Source organism: Penicillium cosmopolitanum (genome assembly GCF_028827165.1).
Source record: "Penicillium cosmopolitanum strain IBT 29677 chromosome Unknown utg000009l:1.0-9042332.0:1.0-9050551.0, whole genome shotgun sequence".
Taxonomy (NCBI): Eukaryota; Fungi; Ascomycota; class Eurotiomycetes; order Eurotiales; family Aspergillaceae; genus Penicillium; species Penicillium cosmopolitanum.
The window spans coordinates 4386707-4407817 of record NW_026622679.1 but is presented as its reverse complement, the minus strand read 5'-3'; the positions used below and the strand labels follow the sequence as shown (position 1 = coordinate 4407817).

Sequence of the window (21111 nt, the reverse complement as noted above, 5' to 3'; positions counted from 1 at the left end):
GCGACGAAGCCAGAAGATCGCAGTCGCGCATTAGCAGGCATTTCGATATGATACCCTACGACTGAGCTTGTTCTATTATATTATTTTGGATTGAATTTCTGCCAGCCATATTGCAACGTATATAGACAATACAGATTTCGACTCAATTCTTTCCCTCCTGCCCCTGACTGACCCTTCACTTCCCCTCTGAATCGTATTCTTAGACATCTCCCTAATATGAGAGGTCCAAAAAAGCAAAAGCGAGCATAAGTACCATACCTAGTCGTACATACAAAGTACTCAATAAATTCCCAGTACGTCCAAGTACGTCCAAGTCTCAGAATTGAGCAGTGTTTCAGCCTCCCCCCCCAAGCAATAGAAAGTGGTACCAATGGAGTACGGGCGGCGCCACCGCGTCAATGGCGGCAAAGCAAGTACCACCAAAGTACCCGATTCTCCTCCGCCCAAAATGGCTCAATGCGGGGAAGAAAGCACAGACACCCTCGGGCCAGAAGTTGCTTCCCCCGCACATACCACATCACATTACATTTGCACGCGTTATTCATTATTGTACCCGTACCCGGGTGCTATGCGCTATCCACACACCCCCTGCATCATTTCGTTTCTCTTCCACAGGCCCGAACCAATCGTATCGGAGCGGCTCGGATGGACTTTGAGAACCTCGGGCCATGTTCACTTCTTAATGCTGGCCCGGGCCGTGCAGTATCACATCACGTCAACTTCATCCATTCCCCAACCATTCCCCGGAATTGGAATTGAACACAACACAGCTTGCTTCGCTTAAACCTACACCCACACCCACAACCACACCCACATTCAAGCCCAAGCCCAGACCCAGCCACAATCCCAACCACAATCATGGCTCCAACGCCAACGCCACATCCACATCCACAACAAACAGCCCACACCCACTCCCTCACAGACCCAGAAACCTTCTGGACCACACACGCGAATCGGCTCCACTGGGCCCAAAAGCCAACCCAAGCACTGACGCAGCGAACGAAGACGCTGCCCAGCGGTGTCCAACACGAGCATTGGTCTTGGTTTCCGGACGGTGAGATCTCCACGAGCTACAATTGTGTTGATCGGCATGTGGAGAATGGACTCGGTGACCAGGTCGCGATTATTTGGGAGTCGCCTGTTACTGGGATCACGGAGGAATATACTTATCGACGGTTACTGGATGAGGTGGAGGTTTTGGCGGGTGTGCTTAGGGAGGAGGGGGTTATGAGGGGTGATGTTGTTATTATTTACAGTATGTGGGCCAACCTGCCTGCCTGCTCTGCTATCATCGATCCTGTCATCTGAGACAGACACGATATCCACCCAAGAGGTCTAAAAACATGACTAACCTCATCCTGCCATCCAGTGCCAATGATCCCCGCAGCCCTAATTGCCGCCCTGGCAATAACCCGACTCGGCGCAATCCACGCCGCGGTCTTCGGTGGCTTTGCAGCGGCGTCACTAGCGCAACGGATAGACGCAGCGCGTCCCAAAGCCATCATGACCGCCTCGTGCGGTATTGAAGGAGCTAAAGGTCCCATCTCGTACCGGCCGCTAGTCGAGGGTGCCGTCGCTGCTGCCACGTTCAAACCTAGTAAGGTTATTATCTGGCAGCGGGACCAGATGCGATGGAATAATCCCGATAAACTTGGTGGTCAGCGGAATTGGCAGCGCATTGTTAAGAGTGGCCGTATGCGTGGGGTGAAGGCGGGTCCTGTTGCTGTTAAGAGTACGGATGCGCTTTATATTATCTATACCAGTGGTAAGACTGGCCCATTGCAATGCCCCAACTTGAACTCAACACTGGCATACATTCTATGCTTATAATTACTTCTGCTGTGACTATATCAGTTTCACTAACAACCTCCCAGGCACAACAGGTCTACCAAAAGGCGTAGTCCGCGAAGCAGGCGGTCACGCCGTCGGCCTAGACCTCTCAATCCGCTCACTATTCAACATCCACGGCCCCGGCGACGTAATGTTCTGCGCCTCAGACATAGGCTGGGTCGTCGGCCACTCATACATTCTCTACGCACCACTCCTAGTAGGCGCAACAACAGTCCTATTCGAAGGAAAACCAATCGGGACCCCAGACGCAGGAACTTTCTGGCGCATCGTCGAGAAACATCACGTCAACACCCTCTTCACAGCACCAACAGCCATGCGAGCCATTCGCAAAGATGACCCGAATGACGCCCTCTTCAAAGAAGTCGGACAACGTGGTGGTCTCAAATCGCTACGTGCGCTATTTTTGGCCGGAGAGCGCAGTGAGCCGAGTATCGTTTCCGCGTATCAGGATCTACTTTCGAAGTACGCGGCGCAGGGCGCGCAGGTCGTTGATAATTGGTGGTCTTCGGAGTCGGGTTCGCCAATTACGGGTCTTGCGTTGGATAGTCGTGCGGCTATTGTTAAACCTACACCCGGGAAGGAGAAGACTGAGACCGAGACAGCGCAAGTAAAACCCCTATCGACACGCCCCGGTTCAGCAGGTCTCCCAATGCCAGGTTTCGACGTTCGAGTCGTCGACGACGAAGGCAATGAAGTAACCCCAGAACAATGGGAAATATCGTCATGAAAGCCCCGCTTGCACCAACGGCGTTTACAAGTCTTTTCCAGGACGAGGAGCGCTTTTATAAGGGCTATTTGAAGAGATTTGACAGCGTGGGAAAGAATTGGGTTGATACCGGTGACGCGGGACTTATTGATGAGGATGGTTATGTGCATATTATGTCTCGGTCGGATGATATTATTAATGTTGCGGCTCATCGGTTTAGTACTGGTAAGTGCAGCGCGGTGCATTCAAGATGGGAAAGTGATTTGATTTCAAAGCTAATAACAACTCCCAGGAACAATCGAACAAGCAATCCTCTCCCACCCCTCCATAAGCGAAGCAAGTGTCATCGGAATTCCAGATCCGATTAAGGGCCATCTCCCCTTCGCATTTATACACCTTCGCAACGCAGATTCCAATCAAGAGCTCCCAGCAAAACCACCGGCAAAACTCTTCACCGAAGTTAATGAGATTGTCCGGACGCAGATCGGGGCTATCGCTTCATTGGGCGGAATGATTCAGGGTCGGGGTATGATTCCTAAGACTAGGAGTGGGAAGACTTTGAGACGGGTGTTGAGGGAACTTGTTGAAAAGGGGGGTTGTGGGGGATTTTGAGGGAGTTGTTAGTGTTCCGCCGACTGTTGAGGATGTGGATGTTGTTGATGTTGCGAGGGGACGGGTTAGGGAGTATTTCCTGGCTAAGGGTGGGGATGGGGTTAAGGCTAAGGCTAAGCTTTAGGTTTGAGGGTTTTGGTTGAGTTTAAGATAGCTAGCGTTTGAAATTGAGGTCTGGTATGGAATTTGATGTGGAAAATGGTTTGATACGAATTCCGAGGGCCTGTAAAGATGTGAACTTGAAGGGCGCAGATACGACGAAGGCCATGTAACGTGTATGAGCAGATAACTGGCGAGAGAGGCGGAAAAAATGAGATGGAAGATGATAGATATAGCGTGAAAGGATTCCTTCTTCCGTCGCATAGATCCATCATCTTCTTCCATTTCATCTTTCCCACCCGTGGACCTCTCTCGCCAATAAGTAAAATAGTAAGCTTAGAAAAAAGAATGGCTTAGAAAGAAGGATGGAGAAGATCAACTTGAAGGAAGCAGGAAAGGTGAATGGGTGCAAGGACGGATGCCTACTAGTAAGACGCCAGCCATCAAGGTTTGTGTTTTAGTATTATTTTTATCATTTGATTTAGAAATTTAATTTATAAGTATACAAAGACAACAACCAAGTATGTAGCAAGGAAACTACCCAATCCACCCCAAATAATCCCGTTTGGAGCAACTCTTGTGGCCGAGCTAGAAGGTGAAGCAGTCTGGCTGGATATAGCACTCGGTAGATCAGACTGATGATGAACAAGTGATAACATAGGCATTACCGAAACTGCGACGAGCCTAGACGCTTCCGACGGACTGAAAGTTCGTGTCGCGACAGTGATTGGCTGCGTCCCAGTGATAATATTGATAAGCTGCTTGGAAGTACTCCCCTCGGAAATGATTGTTTCAGTTGAAGTGCCCAGATCCGTAGCAGGAATATCACGCATACATCCTTCTGTGATTTTGTAATCGGAGACGGTAGAGTAGCATCCGAACGCGATGTCTGCGGTCATCGAGCTGGAATAACGAATCAGAATATGAACTTATATGGGTGTCAGTTTGGAAAGTTTGACTTACTCTGGACAGCATATAACGAGCGTCTCGCTCGGGTCCAAAAGATCCAAAAATAACGTAACTGGGTTCTCCCATTGGGGTATGAAGGTAGGCATCGAAACCCTGGTAACGGAACTCAGGACACCCGATGTGCTAAGACTTTTGTCGGCATCGCGTACTGCAATTCCTTTCGTAGCCCACCCAGAAGGACAGTAGAGGCCAGGTGATAAATATGCCTGGTCATATATTGTCTTTGGGTTGTCATTTGAAGTGGTAAAGTCAGATACTGTCCCACTCGGAATACAGTCTCCGTAACCTGCCGTAGAGCACTGCATTGCATATTCCAAGACAGGAGCTGTCGTGTTTAGTCCTATCATATAGTTTCCCGTCGCGGTAGCGCAGCTGGCGGGTGCCGTGAAAGTTGTTGTTAACGGCCCCCAATTTGTGAAGGTGTACCCTTCGGTTATCGAAATGCTGGGCATGGTGTCTGTAGTGGCTCACGCGCGGTAATCAAAGTCTTCTCAGGGAGGATGCTCTTGATAAATAGAAATACTGGTCGTCTCGGTGTCACTTTATTTGTAATTGCGGGTATACCCTAATTTCTGTGAGGTTCGAATTGACCACGGGAAGGAGGTTTAGCCAGGGAGGGGGGAAGTTTGGAAGAGAAATTTGACTCGGAGAAATGGGTAAATATGGTAAAATAAGGTGGCGTCCTTAGCGTTGTTGTGTTGGAACAACATGTCGGTCGAGTCTGGGGATCAGATCGCTGTGTCTATTCTCGTGCTGTTTACCAGGTTAGACTCCTTTCTGGTTGGCTTTTGGCGTGCCAGATATCCTGCGGCTCGCTTAAGCCAGCCCAAAATTTCCAAACTGACGCCGCATCTTTGGGTGCAAATTTGCTGGCACTAAGCCCGAGATCGGTTAGTTAGCCGCAGTCTGCCGGGATGAAGCGCTATATGGACCATAAGAATACTGGCGTAGCCACCAGGTTACATCAAGCTTTGGTAACTAATTAAAACAGTCCACTGAAAAGGCTTGCTTTCCAGAATGTAAATTTCTGTTACCATCTGCTCACATCCCCGCTTCACTCTTTATTTATTATTATCGCCCCTGCTTCAGCGATTAAGGTTGATTTACAATATGCGCGACTATAGAGATCTAGTCGAAATTAAAAAGAAATGTCTTTACCCTTACGATTCAGGTGTTATTCAGGTAAATATGCAGCGCTCAAGCGACGATAGTATTAAGCCCAACCGTGCTTCGGCATCTTGGAGCCCCATGATAGAGATACCTGCTAGACGGAACGAACATACTCAGGATTCACCACTTACATTGTTCGATACCATGATCACATGTGCCTTACATCCGACCCTTTCTCCAAATGAGAGAATCTCCTGGGTTGTGAATCGATTTAGATTACAGTGAGTAATCAACAACTAGTTCTGCTCTGTCGATTTATTATATATCCTTATAATATAGGCATATAAGCGGCATAGATTTTGTATACCCTCAAAGTCTTTGTGCACTATCGAAAATTGGGCCATGAGAATCAAATTCAGGAAGAACTACACAAAGAAATAGGCGCTTCGCCTAAATTTTGGTGGGCAGTAAACCGGAATTCCTATTCAGTAGGCAGCCACAGAGTACATATACGTCGGAGGGGTACTCTAAAGCTACTCTGTCAGTCTATCTGATACAATACACTAAAATAAACAACTCAAAGCTCATTAATATCACTTACACCTTTTAATTAAGTTATTTTTGAGAGTTGAATCCTACTTCCTGTAGTGATAGTACTGTGGAAGTGACCTCCCTACATCTCCAGCTGCTCGAGAGCTTCTTTCATACCCACATAAGGCTTTACTGACAGAATGGCCTTGCCTGCACTCTTTGTCGCGATTTTAGCTTGAGAAGCCCGCGAACTCGCTTGGATTTCCGATGCTCGTGGCCGGCGGATGCTATCCCAGATATGCAAAAGGCTAGGTATACTGTTGCGATCGGAGGTGTTTGCAAATAAGAAGTTGAGACCCTCCACATCCTCGAATGCCTGATTGACGCCTTGGGCTTGATAAGGTACCATGGCATGAGCAGCATCGCCGATCAAAACGGTTCGGCCCTTGATATACGTGGGCAAAGGCTCCTGGTCCCGAACTTGAAAGAGCGCCACTTGAGGAGTGTGGCTGGTTGGGTGGCTTTCGTCAGCTCAGAAAATCCTAGCCTGATGAATTATGATGCTCACTACTAACCTGAAGACTTGTTTTAACCACTTAGGGAAGTCATGAATCTCCTCGAGCAGCTCTTCCACACTCCCCTTGGCGGTCCAGGAGTATTCAAGCTTGTCTGGGTTCTTGAGACTCGAGTCCGGGACCGCACAGACGCAGTTCATCAGTTTATGCCCCTGACAGGGATACATAATTACGTTGCGGTTGTCTTTATCTCCAGCGGCTATGACTGCTATGAACGTTCCGTCGTCGTAGTTGTACATAGCTGGAATAGTTCCGTGGGTCGTGACAGTGTTCATGACGACATCCATTGGAATGACAAATCGATACATTGAGAGACCGCACGGCACGGGCTCTGGGTGCGATGCCGGAATAACGGCTCCGCGGACCTTGGAGCGAATGCCATCAGCGCCTGGAAGAGGTTATAAGTCTGGCCACATTTGAATTTGATAGTTTTCCACTTACCGATAATCAGATCGGCTTCGAGGGAACTTCCGTCTGCAAATTCAATAACACCAGCCTCCGGATCAAGCTTCACAATGTGACAGCCGTATACTAACTTGACATCCTCCGCATCGCTGTCCTCACTGGTGACTCTTCGCAACAAGGCATCCTTAAGATCCTGTCGATATACAAGCCACATACCACAGTCTTCATTCTGTCCATTACTGATCCGGGATTTGCTCATCTCCTTCTCGTGAAGGTTGTAAGTCCGATATCCGGCGCCCACCACCCCGCGAAGTTCTTTCCTATCGATTCCGAGCTGCTTGACAATAGAGATACCGTTTGCTCCTAGCCCGAGTGCTGCGGAAGTCTCCTGAGAGTCTGCTTCACGACGCTCGTAGACAACGATATTGCAATGGCGATTTTTTCGAAGGAATGCAGCAGCAGAGAGGCCGGCAATCCCGGCACCTATGATAGCGACGCGGATTTTGCATGACGAGGCACTGTCGAGCATATTGGCAAGCGGGTTTGAATGTGAAAGGCTAAATTACCTGAAGGTATCCATACAACATTGTTAGTTTTCTATAGCAAGAGAAATGTCACAGGAATTTGGGCAACAAATTATCCTACCAAAGTTCTTGGAAATGATCGTTGAGTTGGGCTAGTATCGCAAAGAAAGGTGGTCTCAAACCTGAAAGAGGTAAGAGGCACCAGGTATTAGCTAATGTCGAACTCTGCAGGAGAAATATTACCACCTTTCCAATCTCGCATTGATGATTTGGCCCGTGCTTTGACCCTTTAATACTGTTTTTGTAGTTAACACGGACGTAAACGCCCGTACGGCTATGCAACTAGCCTATGCAAGCTAACGATCGCACAAATTAACTCGAAGTCTAGATAGAAGGACTCTGTCATAATTACAACCAACCGTACTAGTCCATACGTCTTCGCTCAGTTTCGGACAGCTATATATCACTCAGACAACACTAACACGGTAATGATTACTTTACTGTACTTTGTATTCGAGACAAAATCATCAGCGAATCGTTGAGTAATTTGTCCCATGCTTATTACTGCTTGCTGTATTACTGGTTTGCGCTACCCCGCGCGGTCTTTGAATTTCTTTAAGTTCATTAGTGGAACTTTTCCTGCCCGAATTTAGTTTAAGCGCTGTGTCTGAGAAAGAAAGCCCGACTGTCCGAGGGGTAATCTGTTTTCGGACTCTACTGTAAAGCTAGCCGTCGCCAGTGATCTCGCACTGGGCGACAGCCGTTGGAACAACGGATTCATACCTCCTCGGGGTGTCCGATGTTGATTCCCGGTGGGAAGACCAAAATGAATCCGCCGTGGTTGCGCGGTACGGCCCGGCGCGATGGGCCAGGGTCACGGCCGCACTACCACACGAAAATCAGGGGAAAACGGGATATGAAAACCATCCGACTTCTTCTCACCCTGAGCTTGAATACGGCCTGGTATCGCGTCGTGCGAGATGTGGCTAGGCAATAGTGACCTAGTGGCGCAGGCAGTCAAGCTAACATCGGAGAGACCTCATTCAAGGCCCACGGGCCTCGTTAAGACTCGAACTCGCTAGGCTCGGAGACGTCGGTCACTGAAGACCTCGTTAAGGCGAAGCCACAGGTAAGTTATCGGCCCTGTTCAGTCACTGTGGACCAAGCTTAGTTACTAAAGAGCGACCAACATTCACTGCCGGCTGGAGCGTATATAAGGGCTCTCTACAATAAACGGTCGGCCTAGTGGAGGGAGAACTTCCTAGGTAACGCGAAACGAGAGCGTGAGCTCTGCTGGGGTGTGGTGTACAATGGCAGCCACTGTGGCAGGGCTAGGTCCTGCCAAGAGTCTGTCTGTATAGCCCAAGAGGATGGATGCGCGTGCCCATGTACAAAGAGACGGTGGCCAACTAGCTCACTCGCCCTGGGGGCCCGAGACTAACCTAGGTCGGTTGAAGGGTGTCGTCCTAGTTTGCCAGCCTATGATGTATGGTTAAGGGGCAAGCTAAGAGACATCCAGGGTGAGAGGCTTGGTAAGCCTCAAGAGTCCAGAGGCCTCAATTGTCGGGTGAAAAACTGGGGTATTGGTCTATGTAAGTAGACCTGTCGAAGCTACTTAATGCCTTTTGGGCAGCGGCAGATCGATGGCCAGGGATGAGCGGTTGCTTTCGTGGACGACTTGGAAAATATTGAAGCAATCGTCAATGACGCGCTCGACTGGGAAAGGAGGAGAGGAGTTACATTCGACGCAGAGAAACTGCCATTTTACAGTCCGCCCCCAACAGCCTCCAAGGGTCTGGAGGCCGCGATGGAGCTACGACGAATTCGCGGTCTATCCCCAGCGACAGCTCTTCACAGCGACCGTGGCTCCGGTGATGGACTATGCCTCCAATGTCTGGATGCATGCTTTCAAGAATAAGAACATCGGATCGATCAACTGAGTCCAACGTGTGGGAGCGCAAGCGATTATCGGGACATTCCTCACAGTTGCGACCAGCGTAGCGGAAGCGGAGGCTCACATCGCCACAGTGCAATACCGGCAATGGAGACGAGCCGTGAAGATGTGGACGGACATGCACACCCTACCAGTAACCAATCCTCTCCGCAGGAGTACAGCTCAGATCAAGAAATTCAGAAAATTTTACCGTTCGTCATTGTATGAGGCCACAGGCGCGCTGGAATTTATTGAGAAGGAAACACTGGAAACTATTAATCTATTTACATCGGTACCATAGGAAGAACGTATACAGGGCGATGGTTAGGATTTACCAGAGACACAGACCGAAACGGGCGGGGTTATGCGGATCGCGGTCAGCAGTTCGGTGCGGAACGAGCTAGTAGGATTTGGAGTGGCGATTGAGAAGCAGCTACCTCGGTATCGAAAACCGAGACTGAAGACCTTCTCCGTCACACTGGGTGCAAGGCGAGAGCAGAACCTATACTCCGGGGAGTTGGCAGCAATAGCCTACGTATTGAGCACGCTACAGGGACTCAAACGGTACAGGATTACGCTGCTCACGAGCAACAAAGCGGCGGCACTTACGCTGAAGAATCCCCGACAGCAGTCGGGCCAGAAACCCATCTGCCAGATTTATAAGTTGATCCAAAGACTACAAAGACACGAAACCCGAATGGATATCCGCCAGGTTCCAACCAGCAAGCATAACCAATTGTTAGGCCTGGCAAAAGAACAGGCCAGAGCCGTGACACAAGAGGATGCTACCCCTTAAGCATAAGTCCCCAGAATGAAGTTAACCACCCTGAACATCTCACGGGCAGTCACCAGCAAGGGCTTGCCGGAGAACGTAGGCAGACATTCTAAACGTGTTGATGCAGCTCTGCCAGGGAAGCACACCCGAAAGCTGTATAGTCGATTATTGTAGAAAGAAGGGAGCGTGCTGGCCCAACTCCGGGCTAGCATGACCAGACTAAATGGATACCTCTATCGGATTAACGTTGCAGAGACAGATCGATATACATGTAGACAAGCAAGAGAGACCGTGGAGCACTTTCTCTATCGATGTCAGAGGTGGACCATACACTGGACGGAAATGCTGCAATGTACCCATACCCGACGAGGCAATATATCTTTCTTTTTGGGCGGGAGATCGCCTTTAAATAATCAGAATTGGAAGCCGAACTTGGAAGCAGTGCGAGCCTCTATACGATTCGTAATCGCTACGGGCCGACTTGACGCTACTTGACTATGTCGACCAACACAAACGAACCCATCCCCCCCAAACTAACCTATATTAACTATCTCGTGCTAGGGACAGTAGACGCGCTTTAATTGCCGAGGATAGGATGTTGAATACTTGGAGAAGCGTCTCCAAGCAAGTCTACTAACCAAACACTAATCTATAAGGTCCCGCTAAGCTATTGACACCTAAGATGACATATACTGAAAGGAATGTTGTATGGGCTCCAAGGAGGTACAGTATTAGCTAAGGCATGTATATTTAGATCAGTGATACTTGCCCTTTCGGTTCAGCCGCCGGGCGTTAAGGAATTGTGTGTGTGTGTGTACGCCCCAGAAATCTCGGCCGCCGACTGGGATGAGCTTGCGCAGCTTTACAATGCAAATCTCAAAAATACGACTGGTCCCTGGGACCGCACGTACGGGATGACATGACTTCATACGCACCCTTCACAGCTGCCGTTATCTGGGATGCAGTTGGTAGAGAACACGCACCTTTTCCACGACAAGTCTCGGGGATGGAACACCAAGAAGATTTTCTACTCTATCCGCTTTTTGCACTTGCTATGTCTGGGATGCTGAAGTACCTATCTCCCAAGTCCAAATCAAGCCTCATCAAATTCCCGGGTGATCATTTCTACACCGCTAAAGCCTACTCGCCGCCATTTGATACTTATCCCCGCAACATCACGACTTGCATGTCGAAAGATTTGACAATTTCCGCAAAGTCAATTGCGGAATTCGTTGTCGGAGGACCCGCAAAGAATATCATTGAGTTTAGTCCAGCTCTTATTCAGTGGGAAATTGATGATCAGCAGGTGGGATGCGTTACAGTACCCACTGGGTGACCGAGTCTTCAATTGATGCTGTTGAATGGTCTGTATATTCCGTACCCCAATACGACTATAGAAAATGGCCCGTCTTTATTTAATTTCCTTTTCAGTGGGTTTGGGGTCAATCACGGGGCCAATGTTACCAGGCTGGAAGGCTTTCCTGGATTGGATCTCAAGGTGAAAACAAACGCGCTATCGAACTGCAGCATCATCTACAACATGGTACAGGAGGTTAATGAGCTCAGTTTCTTCAATGTTACATATACCATACCGGAGAGCTTTGACGAGGCTCCGTTTATATCTCTGCAGGTTGTTTGATCAAACATTGAACTTCTAAAGATAATGAAATTATGAATGAACGAATGGCATAAAAATTGATTCAAGACGAGCGAACTCAAAACTGCTTGAAATCCCTATCTCTGAAAATTACTGCACATAAAAGGTCAAAAAGCCTTAAATCCTATTTCTTCACCGGGCAGACCTGATCACCGAATCCACCACTACCACAGAGGGCACCATCTCCGCCACCATTTCCGACACACTAAAACCATATTACTTTTGGGTATAATAGGACACTGGAACTTTGTACTTACGCTAGTACCAGCTTCGCACCCACTAGAACCATCTATTAGTACATGTAAAGGTCGGACGTAACAGGGCTCATGAAACTCACTAGTTATATCCCGCAATCTTGCAAGAGGTCCCATTGCACGTCTGTGAGTTTGTTTGATTAATAGGGAATCCAATAAAAGTAATATTTTCAATGGTCAACGTACACCGCAGTACTTCCATCCATTAGGACAGGTCCATTTAGCAGCGGCTCCATTGGAATCGGCCGGGGCAGCCATGACCATCGAGGCACTGGCCATGAGAGTAGTAAGAGTGAAGCTGATAAAACGCATAATGGATGGTTTTATTTGATTGGTAGTAGAGCGTTGGTTTGGAAATAATAAAAAGTTTGCAATGATGAAGATGGTTGAGAAAGACTCTCTGAGACGGAATTCCTCGCATCTTTATACTTGTGTCAAGAAATAATTCGATGAAAATCTATCCTGTTTCGGGCAAATACCGGGCTATAATATAAGAGGGAATAGACAGTAGCTGAAAATTTTTGGTTCATGTAGGTGTGTATGGGGACGTGAAGGCCAAAGGGATATTTGGAATTCTCTAGATAATTGTCAGGCATAAGTGTAAAAAAGACGGATCGGCATCTTGTCAACCAATCTAACCCCGTTAAAGAGAGCCGCATGTCCGTCTGACAACTCCTTCTTTGCCAGATTGGCAAGTGGAGATACCTTTAACTCCTCTTTAGGCAAGAAAAACGTAAGGCCGATGGGCAGTGCTGTAAAATGAATTCCAACCCCGCATGATCAACATAATCATTCCACGGCGTGCAAAGAAAAAATCTGGCTTTCCGTCGTTTTGCCTGAGCACAGCGTACAAACCTGGGTATACCAATGCATGTCAGCGGCATTTTCTATACCGCAATCAACGTTGTATGTTTATATGCGGGGTCTCAGCTCGGATCACCTAATGCGCCTCTATACTAAGCATTTGATTACCGAGTCTTGCTTATTCTTGATATGCAGATCGAGAAAATATAGTCTATGTAGTGGTTTACGGCATGAAAGTGCATCCAGTTATTGGTTCTGCTAATTTTCAATTCAGATAACGATGAAAAGACAGGGGTCCTGGACCTAATTTCTAGTATGTAGTTTGATGGTAGTTCACATGAGGGAATTAACTTGATGGTTGCACTGCAATAATTTCATAGCCTACATCCTGCAGGTTTGAGGGGATAGTCTATGTTTGATTGGTGGGTGGAGTTTCCATCTGCCAATGACTGGTGTGTGTTCATTTGGCCCCTGCATTTGGATTGAAGCAACACATCAGCCTGTCGATCATGGGCTGGGCGCCTGATCTAAAGATGGGCGAGGCTGACGAGCTGACGCTTCGGTGTGAAGAGTCATATGTTCGGCATTATCAGTTGGGAGATGGGACTCTATATGGACAGGTGAGGCATGATTTGAAGCTATTCCTGGGTCGTTAATCCCAAACATCAATCCACACATTTGGATCGAAGATATCTTCATTCGTGAAAAAGTGAGGTTGGTGCTCGGGTCTTTTATGGGGAAGCTTTGGCTTGAGGACACACTAAAGCGGATCTAACCGGATAACGGCCACCCAGTTACTAACAGCTAATAGCAATAGCTCGACGTAAGGTTTTATCGGCAGCAATACGGAGAGTATTCGTCCTGTACTAACAGCCTCCTACATGAAAAGGCAAACTTTCGATCACGAGCCGCTCGATCTGCTCTTAATCACCCAGGTGCGTTGCCTCTGCCTATTCCTATGGCCGGGGCTGTATTTTGGATCTCAATGCAGATTATATTTACTTTAGATTTTATCTTGTCGTGCTCTCTGCCAACCAGAAAAGATCGCTGATGCTTCTTTCTTGTCATAGAATGATGGCACTCGCCACGACTGAGTCGTACTTCCCCCTAGTCCTCAAAACTAAGGATGCACGTCGGGCTGGTCCAATGAATCCCAGTGCGTTTCTATTACGCTGTTCCAAGACAGCTGCTCAAGACGCCCTTTTCGCTCATGTTGACGGGAACGATTAAGAGAGACCCAGTACACTTCGATCAGAACGTGGTAGAGTTCAAACATATTTTATCTCCCCCGGCTTCATCCAGTCCGACCAAAGGTTAACTGTCATTACTTTAGCTTCCGTATCCCGACGGACCTACAACTCTTGTCTACATCTCTTGTCCTGTATCTTTTGTCCCTATCCGATCCGAAGCTTGGCGACAGCATCATCCCATGCTAGGCCGAGTGAGCTGTCGCAGCATCCGGCGATACGAAGAGAAGCCAGGCATGGACAACCACCAAGTAACATCATGATCTTTCCGATAATAAACCAACCAAGAAGGAATTGAGCTCCCGACCATAGTCTGACGGATAGCTCTGTCATGCCCGGTTTAGCCGAGCAATCGACAAGCTAAGCTGTAGCACTGGGTCTACCCCAGATCTCGCGCTACGAGAACAGTCGTATCCAGGTCAGTTCCACCTTTGCCCTGAGACCTAATACCCTGAATTCTCCCCTGGTGGTAATTTTTCCTGTCACGGCTGAAGATCTGCTCGGTGTACGAACAGCAAATATGAAACGGCTGTATATTGGAAGATATAGCCGACATCGATTCTCGAGGTACGGAGTGATCTGACTCATACGCCAGATAAGCCGGAGCAGAAGACGGTGCGGACCTGGCGATCGCAGCGGTGATGGAACTTGACGGGGTTAGGGCTCCGAGGACGTTGGTTGTGAAGTCTGTCGAGCATTCGTCAAATGGGTTCTCTTACGTTGCGTTAGAGCAAATTCAATGAAATATTTTGGTGCGCCACCGGAAGGTTCAGGGTTTAGTTCTGGCTATAGGAGTTTCACGAAGCGAAATGCTGTTGAGGAGCACGGGGACACTTGATTGTGCGCTCCCTTCCTCTTGTTTAGGACTATATCTAAGACATTCTACCGGTTTCTGTAGGATCTTTCAACAAATTACAGTGACTCATCGAGATCTAAATTCCCAAACGTAAAAAGACGCGATACGACTAAGCAAGGGTTACTTATGGAGTAAACCAATAAGTCGGCGTGGATTCAGGTACAAGCAAAGAAACCGTGTGATTGTGTTGGGAAGGAAAACTGTTTTCGAATTTCGATAGCCGTAGTCAATAGGTTATTGCCATGCTTTTTGCCGAAAATAAACACTGTTAAAAACATGGCCAATGAGAGACTGGCTTATTCTTAAGGTTGTCTCTCCTTTTGGGGGCCTGATGAGTATCAGGATCCCCAGAGCAGATGCCGCGTGACTATAGAGCGAATAGAGCTTACAGCTGGTAAGATGGACTGAGACATATACGATAAATCTGACGGCAACATAAAGCCATACACATTGCGAATTGGAGTCGGATTTATGTTGAGGGCCTGAATTCCACATTATAAAAGATGCCCATACCCGCTTATAACCAGCTTTATTAACAATTAAAGTCAATTCAATTATCAATCGCTTCCACTTCTACTCAAACGCATTTATACTGCTTAATAATTTAAAAAAAAATGAAGGCCGCAACCATTTCCTTCCTTTGCCTTGCCGCTACCGGTGCCCTCGCTGTGCCTACCAAGCGTACTGGCCAACCTGTCACCATCACTGGTCTTAAGGCCACTTATTCGGACCAGCAGGGCTCCGTTCAGTTCTCTATATGGGATCCAAACTACTCCGACAGCACCAGCGTAAGCCTGAATTGGTACGTTTCTCAATTGCCCCGTTTTTCTGTTGACAAAAGTGGCTAACGCTCACTTGAAGGGATCGCCCCGGACAGCCACCCGCCGACAGCTGGTCAGCCGATCACAACTATGTTGTTGAGTTCCCCAACGGTGTTAACTATGAGGAGCCGAAGTGGTTGAGCTTTGTTATCAAGCGTACTGGGGGTGCAGAAGAAATTGATGTGGCTTTGGGTTCTAATGCTGATGCTTCCCAGTGGGGATGTCTTAAGGAAGATGGAACGCAGGTTTGTAATTTTACTGGTGAGCTAATCGTCACCCCTTACTATCCTTAGATTCTTGCTTCTGGATTTTGGTTTTTGGCTGATGTGGATGTGGATGTGGATGTGGATGTGGATGTGGATGTGGATGTGGATGTGGATGTGGATGTGGATGTGGATGTGGATGTGGATGTGGATGTACACATGTTGAAGGTCTTGCAGGAATAGGGGAGGTATATGTTACACGGTCACTCATTTTGAATATTTTGTCTCTGTTACTATTGAATTTATATATACAGTATTTTTTTTTTTTTTTTTTTTTTTTTTTTTTTTTTTCATTTACCCCGACCCCTCGCGAACGATATGCAGGATTCAACAACTATATACATGTGTCTCTTCGTAATTGCCGTGTCTAATTTCCTAAGCGACCTTAATGCCTCGCCGAAGCCTTTCGTGGCTCCCTAGCCCTTCGTTCTCATGTTGTCTTCATGGTGCTCGGCTTTGAAACCGTTGTGATGCTTCAGCGAAGTCCAAGACGGCTTCCACCGTCTTCGCCTTCGAAGCATGGCTAACCTTACCTCTCTCCTCTCCTCCAGACCCTCCTAGTAGGGTTGAAATGCTGTTGAACGCCTCGCCGACCTTTTCTCGGAGCTCTCGCCGAAGTGCTCTCAGCTCTGGACAGTCTAGCAGAACATGGCTTACACTCTCGCGTTCGCCACAGACACATAGGTCATTGTCGCGGAAGCGAAACGTCTTTGCATATGTTGATAGCCAGCAGTGGCCAGTTCGCAATTGGGTGAGTAGATAAGCCCGGTTCCTCGGGAGGGAACCGTAGAGGCCACGTGTGTACTTGGCTGGCAAGGTGTTGTCAATCCGGCGCAGGTGGCTGCCAGTCTTCGACCCTTTCCATTCCTCTGCCCATTGGTCCTGAATAACTTGCCTGATATGTGCTCTCTCGCGTGATATCAAGGGACTGAACGGGTGTGTCTTGCCCGGGATGGCGGCTTCTTTAGCAAGCTGATCGGCGATCTCGTTCCCCGGTATTTCGCAGTGACCGGGGATCCATTGTAGTCGAATCATTGTACCATGGTTCTTGGTGGTTTCGGCTGCTCGTAGGATGGCGTGGATGATCTGCTGTCCCGACTTGTTCCCCGGTCTTCGAATAGCTTGCAGTGCCGACATACTGTCGCTGAAGATCGTGGCGGATCTCACCCGCGCGTGCGATGCTGTCCAACGTCGAACCGCGACTTGATTGATGATATTGATAGCGTATAGAATCCCAATGAGCTCTGCCGCATGGACCGACCAGCGGTCCATACTGCCCACCTGTATTTGTATCCTGTCAGTTGTCTGCTGCCTCTCGTCGATCGCGACGGCTGCAGCTCCCAGATGACCTTGTCGCCCCGAGGCGTCTGAGTAGATCATCACGTCCGAGATGGATCGTACCGTTTCCGCTTTCTCTATTGCGACCTCTCGATCAGGTTCTATTTCGATTCTGGCGAACCCCTCCGGTCTCCATGGAGGGAGCGGGGTCGGGTCAATCATCTCGATTTCTCTCAGTCTCTCCAAGTTCATTGTTTTCAACGCCTCTGCTAGAGGGAACCTGGCGTATGATCCAATATTGTCCCGCCTTCTCTGGGCCCGAAGAAGGGTGCTCCAGATAGGATGTTTTTGGGGCAGGGTGTGGAGTCTTGTAATGGTATTCTGTGCACGGAAGCGTAGTCGAAGATGGATTGGCCGGACGTGTGCTTCTACATCCAGCGCAGCTGTGGCCACCGTTCGAAATGCCGATAGAACGCGGATGAGCGCAGTCCGCTGTACGGTGCGTAAGTGCCGAAGATGCGTCTTATCTCGGAGTGGGTCATGCCAGACGGTAGACGCATAGTCAATGACCGGTGCGACACACGCTTCGTAGAGCTGACGCATCTGCTCTGGGCGTAAATGCCGTAGTCCACCAAGAGCGAGGTTGACCTTTGTAGCTCGTTTGACCGCCTGCTGTACGTGTGGTTTCCATCGTAGCTCATGGTCGAAGATAATTCCCAGTAGTTTGGCCGTTGTGGATGGTTTGACTGCTTTGCCATTCATGATCAGTTCCCCTTGGCACTGTTCCTTTCTCTTGCGAGTGATGTGGATAAGTTCAGTTTTCTCGGCCGCGAAGCAGGATCCGGTCCTCCGGGCCCATGCTTCGATGCGTGGTATGTCTTCAAACTGGATTCTGGCTAGGTTCTCCTCTGCACTCCAGCCAACTCGCCAGCGAAAATAGTCGTCGATGAAGGCCGAAGCTCCGCCTTTGGAATCTACGGGCTGGTCCACCAGATCATTATTGAAGAGCGTGAACAGAATGGGCGAGAGTGGAGAGCCCTGCGCCAGCCCGGCATTGTCTAGCGGTGCTACCTCGGTCTGGTAGTCATCGAACCGGATACTGGCTTGGCGTCCGCTCATAAAGCTCGCGATCCATCGTCGGGCAACCAAAGGGATGCCCTTGGATTGGAGACGAGCGTCCAGGCTTGTCTGGTTGACTCCGTTGAACGCCCCTTTTAGGTCGAAGGCGACTAGCGTCACCACTTTTTGTTTGTACCACGCTTTGTCGATTGCGTTGGCAAGTACTAGAAGGGCTTGCTCGGTGGTGCGTCCTGGTCGGCCTCCAAACTGAGTGTCCGGTAGTAGCCCGTACTGCTCCGCGTAGAAGGACAACCGTCGGGCGACCACTGCTTCCAATAACTTTCCAAGCGTGTTGAGGAGCGAGATGGGGCGGTAGGCTCCTGGTTGCGAGTAGTCTGGCTTTCCTGGTTTCCGCAGAACTACGATCTGGGCGCATCTCCACCCCTGGGGGTGATATCCTAGTTCGATCGACACCGTGAAAATCTTGGTAATGATGCTCCCGAGGTAATCCCAGAGACGTTTCCAGACTAACATGGGAAGACCGTCTTCACCTGGCGCTGTTGATGGTTTTGCAGTACTGAGCGATCGGTAGATCTCGATCTCTGAGATCGGTTGCCATGGGATTTCGGCTGGGGGTCTAGGCAGCTGTTCGTCTTCGGCGGGCGCCATCGACGGGAAGAATGCGTCCATGAAAGCTTGCGCCTTTTCTGGATTATCAGCCACCTCCCTGTCGCCGACCCGGAGCGTTGGGACGCAACCCCACGCCTCCCGTGGTTTCATGTACGACGCGGCCTTCCATAACTTCCCTTCGCCGGCCTCATCAAGGAATTGTTTCCAGTGTGATGCTTTTGCTTCTTCGATCGTCCGGGTCCACGCCCGCCGCGACTGGCGCATGTCCTGGAAAAGTGCCATGCTGTGGGGATCGTTTCGTCCTGCTTCCGCACATCTCGCCTGCCATCTGCGTCGCAAGCGGTTTACTTTGTTCTGTTGCTCCTTGAGATCGGCCGTGAACCATCGTTTAGCGTAAGGGGAGGGTCGCTGATCGGGCGTGTGTCTGTCGACAGCGATCGCAGTGGTCTTAGTGAGGTTTTCCACGGCCATATCGAGTGCGTGGGTTGAGTGCATCTCGGTCTGTTTCCCCATGAGACTTATGACCTCGTTCCCAATTTTCCCCCAGTCTGCGCGGTCGTAGGCCTTTCTTGGAGGTTTATTGTTGTTGCGATGTATCTGGAGGCTCCACTCTGAGTATGTGGCCCGGTGGTCCGAGCCGTAGTTATCGTGGTAAAGATGACACTTGAGCAGTAACTCAGATTTATCCGTCACTGTCTGGTCAATCGTGGACCTTCTTCCCGGGTGGCTCAGCGACCAGTAGGTTGAGACTCCTCGAGGGAGACATCCCTGCAGACCATGTTCGTGGAAGAAATTGATCAGTTCGCCGGCTTCCTCAACGAAGCGGGGTTGGATGTTGTTGTTCCCCCATGCCGGATGATGGCGGTTGAAATCTCCAGATAGGATAAGACAGGTGGGCCTTCTGTTGTTTTGAGTATTTTCCTGAATCGTGTGGTGGATCGCGGATAGAGTCGTCTCTGCCGATGTTCCGTCGGGATTGTGCATCGGTACGGGTGGGATATAGACCGAAAAGACCAGGATCTGGAGTTCGGCCGTCCAGATCTTAATTGCTGTTAGGTCTGGGTGGTCGCATTGCACTTGTTGGTGAGAGGCCGTTGAGAGCCTACGGTTCACATAGATGAGGCTTCGCAGTCGAGCTGAGCCGTCTTCGATTGTTGGTTTGTATAGTCGCCATGCGCTGTGGTTCACATGTGTTCGATATGCAGTGATTGGTGGTTCCTGAATTAGGAGGATGTCTAGATTTTCGCTCTGGTGGTCGTTTATGAGGGCCTCCATGCCCGCTCTCGATTTCATGATGTTCAATTGTAGGATTCGGAGAGGTTTCCCTAACATTGCGGGGCGAGAGGGCCGGTTGGCGTTGGGCACAGGGAATCCCCGGTTGGGTGTTCACCACTACATTCTAAGCACCGTGCTCTGACTCCGGGTGGGCATCTTGATCGTTCGTGAGGGCCACCGCAGTGTCCGCACCGCGCTGCTTTTCTTTGCAGGACCACGCCTGGTGGCCAAACCGTTGGCATCGGAAGCATCGTCCTTCTTTAGCCTTGTATCTCTCTATGCGCCCAATGTACCGCCGGTCAATCAGCAGTCCATTGTCAACCATCCATTCCGCGGCCTCTGCCGAATCAAACCAAATGCCTATGGAGGCGAACGTCCCCAGGTTCTTGTCCCGTTTCTTGAGCCACGCGATATCTTCGATTCGGAAGTCGCGAGCAGCGAGATCGTTCTCGTTTGTGAGTTTCTTGATAGCACCTGCTTTATCCTTCTCGAGGTCCAATCCGTGGGTAGGGAGGTGATGCACAACTACTCCGTGCCGTGGTCTCACCAGCCTGGTCTCGTTTCCTAGGTCCCTTAGCCATTCAGTGTTGCAGCGGGCCGCCTCTGCCGACTCCGAGTCCTTAAATCGAATGATGTATCCCGTTCGAGTGGTGCCGACTCCCGCGACTTGTACATCTTGCGTGGATGGGTCGTTTGATAGTGCGTTCCGGATGTGGGTGTTCGCTTCCGTGGTAGGTAGGTATCGTCCAAAGGTGTTTTCGTTGTCTTCTGATTCAAGTGCGTCGGTTGATGTCTGGCGAGTGCTGATTCGGACGCAGTTCTTTTCTTTCTTTCTGTGTCGACTGTTCTCATGAGGGTCCGAATTGTTGACGTCTGC

The 21111-nt window shown here is 49.4% G+C and overlaps 6 protein-coding genes across 6 annotated transcripts; 3 read left to right on the top strand and 3 right to left on the bottom strand.

Annotated features, from left to right (window-relative positions):
* Nucleotides 1–858: 858 nt before the first annotated feature.
* N7509_009750 (putative acyl-CoA synthetase) lies at nt 859–3169 on the top strand (the record flags this gene model as incomplete). Its single annotated transcript, XM_056634387.1, has 5 exons — nt 859–1255; nt 1370–1765; nt 1875–2545; nt 2620–2782; nt 2850–3169. 5 exons carry the CDS (start codon nt 859–861, stop codon nt 3167–3169), a joined length of 1947 nt encoding a protein of 648 aa, XP_056485007.1.
* Nucleotides 3170–3762: 593 nt separating this feature from the next.
* Nucleotides 3763–4689, bottom strand: N7509_009749 (uncharacterized protein; the record flags this gene model as incomplete). Its single annotated transcript, XM_056634386.1, has 2 exons — nt 3763–4171; nt 4232–4689. 2 exons carry the CDS (start codon nt 4687–4689, stop codon nt 3763–3765), a joined length of 867 nt encoding a protein of 288 aa, XP_056485006.1.
* A 1331-nt stretch (nt 4690–6020) lies between these two features.
* Nucleotides 6021–7387, bottom strand: N7509_009748 (FAD-dependent oxidoreductase; the record flags this gene model as incomplete). The annotated part of the gene is made up of 3 exons (XM_056634385.1): nt 6021–6387; nt 6454–6841; nt 6895–7387. 3 exons carry the CDS (start codon nt 7385–7387, stop codon nt 6021–6023), a joined length of 1248 nt encoding a protein of 415 aa, XP_056485005.1.
* A 3622-nt stretch (nt 7388–11009) lies between these two features.
* Nucleotides 11010–11729, top strand: N7509_009747 (uncharacterized protein; the record flags this gene model as incomplete). The annotated part of the gene is made up of 2 exons (XM_056634384.1): nt 11010–11422; nt 11522–11729. The coding sequence occupies 2 exons, from the start codon at nt 11010–11012 to the stop codon at nt 11727–11729; spliced, it is 621 nt and encodes a 206-aa protein (XP_056485004.1).
* Nucleotides 11730–11871: 142 nt separating this feature from the next.
* On the bottom strand, nt 11872–12313 carry N7509_009746 (uncharacterized protein; the record flags this gene model as incomplete). The annotated part of the gene is made up of 2 exons (XM_056634383.1): nt 11872–11952; nt 12188–12313. The coding sequence occupies 2 exons, from the start codon at nt 12311–12313 to the stop codon at nt 11872–11874; spliced, it is 207 nt and encodes a 68-aa protein (XP_056485003.1).
* A 3209-nt stretch (nt 12314–15522) lies between these two features.
* On the top strand, nt 15523–16022 carry N7509_009745 (uncharacterized protein; the record flags this gene model as incomplete). The annotated part of the gene is made up of 2 exons (XM_056634382.1): nt 15523–15710; nt 15770–16022. 2 exons carry the CDS (start codon nt 15523–15525, stop codon nt 16020–16022), a joined length of 441 nt encoding a protein of 146 aa, XP_056485002.1.
* Nucleotides 16023–21111: the final 5089 nt, after the last annotated feature.